This window comes from Vigna umbellata, chromosome 1 (assembly GCF_029865625.1).
Source record: "Vigna umbellata cultivar VRB3 chromosome 1, Vumbellata_1.0, whole genome shotgun sequence".
In the NCBI taxonomy this organism is placed as follows: Eukaryota; Viridiplantae; Streptophyta; class Magnoliopsida; order Fabales; family Fabaceae; genus Vigna; species Vigna umbellata.
The window spans coordinates 44,143,597-44,154,217 of record NC_142165.1 but is presented as its reverse complement, the minus strand read 5'-3'; the positions used below and the strand labels follow the sequence as shown (position 1 = coordinate 44,154,217).

The 10,621-nt window shown below is 29.0% G+C and overlaps 1 protein-coding gene across 1 annotated transcript; it reads right to left on the bottom strand.

Moving 5' to 3' along the window:
- Window positions 1-5,511: 5,511 nt before the first annotated feature.
- On the bottom strand, window positions 5,512-9,549 carry LOC124836322 (protein BASIC PENTACYSTEINE4-like). Its single transcript, XM_047311468.2, has 3 exons — window positions 9,440-9,549; window positions 6,765-6,926; window positions 5,512-6,669 (listed from the first exon to the last, which is right to left on the bottom strand). Exons 2-3 carry the CDS (start codon window positions 6,831-6,833, stop codon window positions 5,800-5,802), a joined length of 939 nt encoding a protein of 312 aa, XP_047167424.1. The 5' UTR covers window positions 6,834-6,926; window positions 9,440-9,549; the 3' UTR covers window positions 5,512-5,799.
- Between the last annotated feature and the right edge of the window lie 1,072 nt (window positions 9,550-10,621).

Below are 10,621 nucleotides of genomic sequence, written 5' to 3'. Positions count from 1 at the left end.
TTTATTAAAGAATGGACTAACATTTAGTATTAAACAGACTCAAACGCTAACTTGTATTATCATTTGACATATTAAAAAAAGTTAATAAATTAAATTAAAAATATTATATCTATTTATTCTTAAAATTTAAAGAAAGTTTGATCAGAGACAAATTTTAATTTAATTTTAAAAACCTAAAAATATATTTAATTTTGATTTTTCTGTTTTTTGAGAAGTGAAAAAGTAATTGAAAGTGAATAATCTTAGACATCCTTGGTTCATATTCCTCTTCATAAGATGAATGGTATGGAGGCAGTTTGGCATAAGGCTTACAATATAATGGCCCCATCTGTCCCTTCCTTCTTAATTAGAGATACAAGTTAGAGATACAAGTTGCCGTTCATTTCTAACACTTTAAACATGGCCTGTCCAAACACTGTACTTCTCCAACTCTTCAAATTCATCCATTGTCTTTTTTTTTTCCCTTCTTTTTAACTCAATTTAACTCCCAAAATTTAATCAAATTCAATCATTTATAAAAAAATATCACAACCAAGTTCTCTAACACTTTTACAATAAATATAATATCATAATTTATTATATAATTTATCTGATCATGTGTAAGCGATACATACAAAATAACCATTATGTCTAACTTAACATATTATATAGTGTATAACATATAACAAGAATTATCGGCTTGTCATACATTCTTTTTTTCTAATATTATCTTTAATTATAACTATTTTCTTCATATATAAATAAATAAATAAATAACCTATCATCACTAACTTCATGCAATTTCATTCAATTTTTATTTTTCAATATCTCTTCTAGATTGGTTACACTTCTCCAAAACTGTTTTCTGAAAGGATTTTGAGAAAAAAAGAAGAAAAAACTAGCAAAGGTGCAGAGAACAAAACAAGAGGGGTTGAACTAATGGCAGCTTTTTATGTACTTCCATATTTTTTTTTTTTCAATTTTCATAAATTCTTGTATTTAAAATTATACCATCCAAAATATAAACTTTGTGTTTTAAGATGTATAATTTAAAATGTATTTTTTACTTTATATTTTAAAAAATATAATTACATTTTAAATTATGTAATTTGAAATATATTTTTTATTTAATATTTTAGAATGTGCAATCTAAAATGTAAAAGTTTAAATTATATATTTCAAATTTCAAAATTTTATGAACGTGCAGTTTGAAACAATGGAATGTAGTAAGAAATGGCACTGAATAACAGATCCTTGTTAGTTAGAGGTATATATAAGGCCTTTGAATCAAGTTGGGCTGGGAAAAATGGGCTCGTTGGTCCAATTTCGACCCAATTGAGGTAAGGTTGTGGGCCTCATCAAACATTGCAACCCGTATTAATTAGACTGATAGGTTAAGTCAGATAAACCAATATATAACAACAAAATTTCAAGGGAAGCTAAACATCCAAAATGATTAAAGCCAAAAGTAGTTTAAAAAACAAGAAAATGATTATATTACACAGTGCGTTCAGAAAGTTTATAAAAACAATAATTCAGAATGATATATAAAATTCAGGAACAATAATTGCTTGCAACTGAAAGAAAATTGACTTCAATTTTCTTTTTTATTTTTCTGTAATTGTAATACAAATTAAAAAATTACAAAGCTGAAATATACTCTCTTGACGGGGAAGATTGGAATAATGCATAAATCGGTAATTAGGGCTATATGCTTGCAATGGTACAGTTGAAAATGCATTTGTGTGACCACAATTTTGAAGTCAACTCAAGCAATTTGATTCTTTTTTTTTCATTTTATTTTATTTTATTAAGGAGTTTAGAGGAATAAAGGGAGCAAAGTCAACTATAAAATTGACATCTTGTGTCTCATTGTCCAATTGTAAAGCCATAATATAACCCAAATTTTCACATCACCAATTACTTTCACACTTTCGTTTGTAATCCTTTTGTCTTTAATGCATGGATTTTCCATAACATTGTGGTACATAGCTCGTAAAGCAAACAAGAAAAGAGATCCAAAACTTTTCAACCACTCTTTCTTAGATTTTACATTCTCAAAACTTATTTAAAGATCTTTTTTTTGGAATATAAATGAGTTCAAATTCTTAAGGAATAAAAATAATAAAAAGTTGTTATATATATAAAAAAATATCAATAAACATTAAAATATATCTTTAGTTTCTTAATTGGAATACAAATTTAAATTTGTCTTTATCCAAAATTTTTATAATTTAGTTTTTAAACTCTAAAAATGAAAGAATATAATTCTTTTAATTTAATTAGGCTAAAAAATTTTAACCAGTGAAATGCATTTTCTAAATAACATTAAAATTACAACACGTAAAATGATGTAAATAATTCAAATATTATTATGAAAGGAAGTTGACATGTAAAAAAAATAATTTAATTAAATTAAACAGAATACATTCATTATACGAAAATCTAACATAAAGAAATTCTAATTTTATATCAAAGTTTAGAGATTTAAAAATATATTTATTCCTTTAAATTTGATATTAAAGATGATGTGGGTTAACATTTTTTTTTCACATGGTATATAATGACTGTAAGAAAGAGATGGAATGTGAAAAGGAACAAATTGAATGCAAGTTGCATAATGAAGATGAAACTGTGGTAGTACCTGCAGACGGTTCTCCTATATTCTGATCTCTCAAATATATGAACAACAGCAACCACATTGACACCATGCACGATGGTCCCTTCTGGCTAGTTTTTGACTTTCTCAACATATTCTTCTATCTTTCTCAACATTTCATTGGACAAAAAAGTTATGGGCACTGAGAAGAAGTCTTATGGATATGATACCAAGTAATAATAACACATTTGATTGATAACAAGGAATAAATAATGCACAAAACCATTTTCATATTTTTTGTCACATGGTCACTAACATTGAAGTGTGTGGTGTAAGTTGAGCTATAAATAGTGGATCTGTGAGTGATTGCTAACACATAGCAGAAGACAGATTTAGATCAGAGAAGAGGTCTTGCATGTAGACAAGAGTCATGTTAATAGCCAAGGATGACTTGCCTAGTTTTTCCATTCTAAGGGACTTTTTCATTTTTCATAATAAGATATTGAGATCCTTGTTTGGTAAATTGGCAAGTTTCCATGGCTATTTGCTTCTCTCTTGTCTTACCTGTTAGACCTTCTTCACTCTTATCATATGCTGCATAATCCATGAAACCTCATCAATCAATGTGCTGCATTTGCTTCTCATTGCATCATCAACTCTAAATGGTATGTGACAATCTTCACTTCTACTTTCTTTTCATTAGTTTTTCAGTAAATCATTCTTTACATTATGTTTCACTAATAATATGTTCTTTTGTATCATTAAAATTTAATGAAAATAACAGATTTCAAAATCTTATTTCTTATTTAATCATTCTCATTTTATCTTGTAGTTTTTAATAAATTTTATGTTAGTAACACTGATCAAATCAACTAACTAATTATAGAGAATCTTAAAAAGAACATATGGTGACATTTTATATTATAATGATTTCATGTCATGTTTCTCTTACTTTATATGCACATATATTATTTTTCTAGTACTCAAGGTTGATAATATATAATATGTTTATGTGGATGATCCTATAATAGTGATATGATAATTAATAAGAATTTCTAAAACGAATTTTTATACCATTTTTAAAATTTAGATATAATTAAAATTTAAATCGATTTCATAAAATGAGTTTGTAAAAAGAGAATGGATCTCCTGTTTGTATACATTATTTGGGAAGTGGGATTTTATATATATATAAAAAATTAATTAACTTTTATTTTCAATATGGAAATAAAGTTGTTCAAGTAATTGTTTTAAATTTCACAATGAAGTAATTGTTTTCTCATTTATGCCATAATTTGTTTTAAATTTTGTTCAAGTAATTCTGAAATCCTTTTCTAATTTTCTTTTATTATCTTATCATTTATGTGTATTTATATATGTATGTATTTATATATGTATGTGTTTATATATGGTTTTCATGGTTTAATTAATATCAGGTTTTTGGTTTTGTTGTTAATGTTTTGAAAGAAAGAAATCTTTATTTCATGAAATTAAAATTGAATTGTGGTTGGAAAATACTTTTGGACTTCGAATCTAAATCAAATCACTCAATAGTTTTAATTTTTAGGAGTAAATTTAAAGTTGTTGACATTAAAATTCTTGATCTTTTAAGGTAAGGATGTTAATTTGTACATGTTGAGATTCTTATAATTTTAAAGAATAAAGAATTAACTTGGAACGAAATAGGGAAGTCAATGATATTTAATTGAACGAAATCATGTATATTCAAGGAGCATGTTGCATAATTGGTAATTAGATGAAATTCAATGCAATTATCTTTCTCATTGTTATTTAATATTTGTGTTGCGTTTGCATTTTCTATTTTAACGTTTTTTTTTTCCTTATTGAAATCATATTGAATTTCTGTATAAACGTATTTAATTTATACAGAAGTTTGTTGATCATGGTTATTTTTTCAACCAACAGTACAAATGTTATTTTTTTTTTCATTTATAAGCTAGTATTATTTCTCAAATGATATCAGTCAACGTTGCTTATGTTAACATCAGTTATGTTTCTCAAATATATCAAATACTATTTTTTTTACCTTAATTAGGTAATTTTTGTCAATTAGGATTTACTTTTGGGTAGTTGATCGTTGTTATTTTTTTTTTATGAATAGCAAAATCATTTTATGGTCAATTTTTTTTATGGACATGAGTTTAATAAACAACCCAAAAATAACACTACATGAAGTCGATCGAAAAAGAAAATTTGTTGACACGATCATTTTTTTTATAAGATAAAAAAAGTTTAATCAATATCGACTAATACTTTTATTAAATATTATTTAATATTAAAATAATATCATTTTGGTATCTAAAATATTTCATTTGAATAAAAATATTAAAATTTAATAAATTTGAATTGTTTTATTAAAACAAGATGTTTTTAAAATGTAATCAATTTGAAATGAAAATTGAATTATTTTAGCTTCGTTAAAATTGTGAAATTTTTGTTGAGAGAATCAGTAAAGATAAAAAAACACTGTAATCCCCATATTACAGAGCAAGTAATAAAGAACATGTCTTTATTTTCTTATCAGATCGTGTCAACTAGCCTTCATATACGTTTTAAATTCAAGACTTTCTCTAATAAATTTTATCGTTAAGAATACCCTTCCCCAATACTACAGAAAAGCAATTTCATCTTTAAGAATACCTTTCTCCAGACTACACAAACAAAAACAATTCGTTGTGTTTGTGACCATTTTTCTAGAAAGATTGTTGTAACTCCTTACCAAACTTGAACAAAAGCAATTACAAGCAATTAAAGTGTCTCATCACACAGTTTCTCTGCAGAAATTTTATGTTGACTGAAAGTGGAAAATTTAATCATGGAATTTTGTAAATGACGATTGATAAAAGGATTAAAAAACAAAAGATGGAGAAAGTTTCGTACACCGTATTCACAGTGGACAGACAAAGCAGAAAACATGGTGGGAACCAAAAGGGTCTACCCCTAGTTACTTAGAAAGTCACATGTATACATGATACTTTACAGGTATCTCATTTATAATAAGGATCAAAGTTGAGTCTAGCCAAATCAGTGACTACGTATGGGGTACCTTCTACTGAAAAGTCATATCATGTTCCCAAGAGTCAAGCATACCAGTCAAGGCATGATTTCAACTAGAGGTCAGTTGTTGCAAGAGGTTCAAAATGAAACTGTTGCAAGAGGTTCAAAATGAAACCTACTCAATACTGACAAATTTCAGGAGGCTACTTGATGGTGATGTAGCGATTGGTTCCATGTCTGGCCCAATACTCCTTAAGATCTAGTGGTATTGATAAATCATGGCCTTCTAACACCAACCTGCTGAGAAGTCTGGTAAAAACACTTCCACTCATCTTTCGTCCTCCAATGCGAGCATGGCGTTTGTTTGGAAGTTGTGGTAATGGATGCATAGACAATGTTGTGGTACAACAAGATGACTGCCATCCACCATTCCCCCATTTGTAGCACTGTCGTGGTATGCCAGTACATGTGCAAACTGGAACTGGCATGGTAGTTTCATCAAATTTAACCAAATTCAGGCCAACATCTTGCCTATGCCATTCAGATCGGATTTTTGTACCTTCAAAAGAAGCCTTCCTGTTTAAATCCTCGCCCATTTTCTTTACTTTGTAGGGTGGGTTTGATGCCTTAGAACCAATGACCTTGTTCTCCTTTGTTCTCTTTGCTTGATGAGATTTGACAACTTCAGAAGGTATAACTGTAATTGGGGAGGCATCCTTTGTTTTGTACGCAGCTTCAGACATGATACACAGATGGTTTGAAGAATGATGAATTCGTTTTGATCCACATTGAATTCCACTGCCAAAAGGGAAGGTAACAGAACTGTTCCGACTCTGAAGAGCTGCAAGGGCATTATCCCGTTCCAAAATAGCATTATCTCTTTGAACAAGTGCTTCATCCCTCTGTCGAATGGCTTCATCTCGAGCAGCCAAGGCTTCATTCTTTTCAGATATTGCAGCCTCCAGTTCAAGCTCTAGAATAGCAGCCTGCCTTTCAGCCAAAATGGACCTAATCTTCTTATTCATAACCAGTGCATTTGGCTCTTTCACTTGATGCTGGGAACCAGTATTCCACTGCAAATGCAAAATCCAATTCAACTAATGAATAAAGTGACCAGTAGTGCAAAGCTGAAAAAAAGAAAGATCACAAATTCATGTATTCTATTTACCATGGAATGTGGTCCTCTGTAGTAGTCCATCTTATGTCTGTCATTTTCATTTTGACGGCCATCCTCCATTTTTCATCCAGAGGATTTTGCAACAGATGTGATAGTTGAAGTCAAGAAATCATGGATTTAATTAATCAACAATCTTCAGGTGAAAGGAAACTCCTGTTAACAATGAGAAAAGAAAAAGTGTAGCATTAGGTCAATAAGCAAAGAAAATAGACATCAACGTTCCCAAACATTGTTCTAATACAATCTGAAAAGAATTTAGCAAACTTTGACTGCTAAATAGTTCTTTATTTTATCTTGCACACTACAGACAGAAGTAGATACAAAGAAACCATTTATTGAACAAAAACTCAGGCGTGAAGTGGAGATTCCACCAGTCTCCAACAAGAACTGCACTCAACCTTCCCTGTTTCAATTTTATCAACTATAGATTTATATGGTGGAAAGTAGACAGTGAAAAACTTAATTTCTGTTGCTTGTAGATAAAATTCATTTAACCAAAATGACAATTTTTTACATACCACAAACACCAATGTACATTATAAAGCAGATATGATGCAACGTTGAGAAATAGACATTAATAAAAAAAAAAGTAATTAACTAGATATAAACTCTTCATTTAAATGTTTGGCATTTAAAAGGACCATCAAAGCTTGAACAGAAATAACTTAGTCAAATCCATACCTAACCACAATCCTTTATTCTAGCACAAGGAAAAAGGCAATGCCCAAACATTTAGAACTTTCAGACTTTAAAACTTCCAACAGACTCATGTGTTATGCACTTAAAAACATTATAATATAAACAAGAATTCCACTAAGAAAGTTACTGATAACAATTAAAAGTAGCATGACTAATATATCAAACATAAATACAGGACATATTTTAAAAAATTAACCATATTTCCAAAGAGTAGCCAGATGGGACACCCTTATTGCATACTGGTAGGTGTTCATTTTTTCTTATCACTAAAGTTTCACTGTGCTCAACATACTGAATTGCATTTTAGTGGTTATTGTAGTTTGGGAACATGTTGGACACAGATTGCAAAAATGAGAGTTTGCAGTTTTACAATATTCATTTATGATAACATTTTTAGAACTTCACATAACCTCAAGCTGAATAGTGGGGAAAGAAAATATTTATAAGCACTCAGCAAGTATTACTGCTTTATGATAGGAGTGAAGTAAATTTCCACTAAAGGTATAATCAAGAGCAAAGACAACTTATAAGTTGCTTGGGAAAAGAAAGCCAAAAGCATGTAAGCATAGACTAATTGTTTCACAATCTTGCAATGGAAAAATTGTCATTTTCTCACTGCAAATGACAGAAACAAACAGGTCATAAAATGGCCAACCTTACATCAAGGTACAGTTGTAATAAAGCTAATGCATGACCTAATCCACCAAACTTGAGTAATCATATCCTAAACACATTGTTCTCAATTTCTCGCATGTATCAATTACTCGCAGAATATGCAGGTTAATAATTAATATTATAGGCACCTTAGAAACACCATCTTACATGGTTTACAATTATACAAGATATTAACTGTACAAGGATAAATAACATGCTACAAATACTTAACAGGGACATCACTAAACATTAATCCCTAAACAACTTAGGAAGCAATAGTTGTTTCACTGTCATTGACAAATCACTCCCAATATTTCGTTACCATGAATCATACTGAAAGGAAGTAAACAGAGTCCCAATCAATTCAGTGTGGCCAAATCTTAGCTAATTGTCTATTTTAAGTTATCAAAATTATAGATAGTTTCAGGGAGCACAGCAAATACTACATAGATCTGAATTATGAAATATTGTTTGAACCTCATATGGCAAAGAAGGGACTTTTATAGTTTAATAGCTCATAAAAAATCCTTAACTCAAGAGCAAGATCCCTGGGACAGTGCCCAAATACAGAGAGGGAGAAAGAGAGATAAGCAACCAATAAAGTATGAAAGCAGAAGAAACAACCAAAAGAGATTATTCGATCCAGATTACCATAGTTATCTAAGTGTAAACACAGCAGTCCAAGAAGAACTAAAAAGACATGCAAGTCATAACTCATTGCTGAGATCATACACAGCAAACTGGATATTTAAATGGTAACAAAAAGAAAATAAATGAGTCGCACTCACCACTCTACACTTTCCTCAAAAGTATACAAGAAAAGCACATTAAGTAACCTTTTTCTGTTTCCTTTTCACAAGAATGTGATCACATCATTGTGCTAAAACCTCAAGTCAATCTCTAAAACCCTCTCCCATTTGACCAGTACTGTTCGCAACACTCAATCCACAAACACATTGCAAAAAGAAACAAACAGAAAACATTTTTTCCCAATCTCCCAATTCAATAACCCGTAAATAGGAACTAAAAGCATGCATGCAATGCAAATACAGAGATCGAAAGCGGGAAATTAAGCGAAAATCATCAAAATTGCAGTGTGAAATGAATCCCGCAGAGAATTTGAGAATGCAAAAAAAAAATGGGCATTGAAAAGAGTGAAAAGTTTGAGTAAAAAGGTTAGGGAGATTACAGAGCTTTAAGCAGTAATTAGGCAGGAAGAGACAATAAAATGTGAAATGAGAGAGAAAACCTACAAGTAGTGAAAAGGAATCGAAGGAAAAGGGAGAGAAATTAGAGAGAGAAGAAGAAGATACCTGCAAGGCTACAATGACACTGTTGTTCTTGGACACTTCTCTGCAGAGAAAGTAGTGTTTCACTCTTTCCTTTCTTCACCTTTCATCTCATGTTTTCCTTTCATCATCATCAATTTCATCCCAAAATATAAACTTTATTTGTTTTTCTTTTTTTCAGATTAAGTTTTTAAGATGTCTTTTCATATTATTTATTTCATACAGCATATTTTATTTTATTAAACTAAAATTTAATTTTTATTATTTTATATATTAACATGCATATTAAGAGCTGTATTTGGAAGTAAGTTGTGTGTGCTAAAACAAAACAATGATATTAATATATTGTTATAGATTTATAGATAATAATATACGATCATGATAAAAAAATATATATATTATATGGTATTTAGTTAAAAGAAGTATTAAACACGTATATTTTGTTTTATTTTCTTTTTAAGTTTTAAATATATACCTGAAAACGAGTTGAACAAAACAATTAAAACATCTTATTAACATGAATTCTGAAATACTCATGCGAATTTAAAATCTTGCTTTGTTTTTCAAGATATTTTCTTTAAAGAAAAATTAATTCAAAACACAGTGCAGTTTAAATATAGATATCTCTCAATAAAAATTACATTTTCGTTTATCAAATTAGAAAGACTAATTTATAAACAAGGAAAAAGTATTTTCACGACTTATTTTAATAAGATTAATAAGATTTGATTTGACTGTACCTACTAAATTATTGTTCATATTACCTCTCATCTCAAATGGTTATTCTTTTGGAGTTTCATATTTTGAAATAAGTTTCTAAAAAAGGGTTGAATATACAGAGAAGATAAAAACTATTGTTGTCTAAAAAGGTTGTTTTGATTTTTAAAAAATTAACTAAATTAATCCTATATTCATTTTTTACCAATACTGAAAAGGTTAATTTGTCTTTTAAAAGAAAGATGTGTCACTAATATGTGTCATTTTTAAATGAAGTGGCTGGTGCATTCTAAACCAAAATGTTTGTGTTTAATAGACTAGTTAGTACTCGTGTGGCAAGAGTTAAGTAAAAATGAAATTTAAATGAAAAAATAATAAATTAAATGTAAATATAAATATAAATAATTAAATAATAAATAATTAGATTGAAATTGAAATTGAAATTCAATCCAAATCCTTTCATAACCATAAACCTGGTGAAATTGGTAT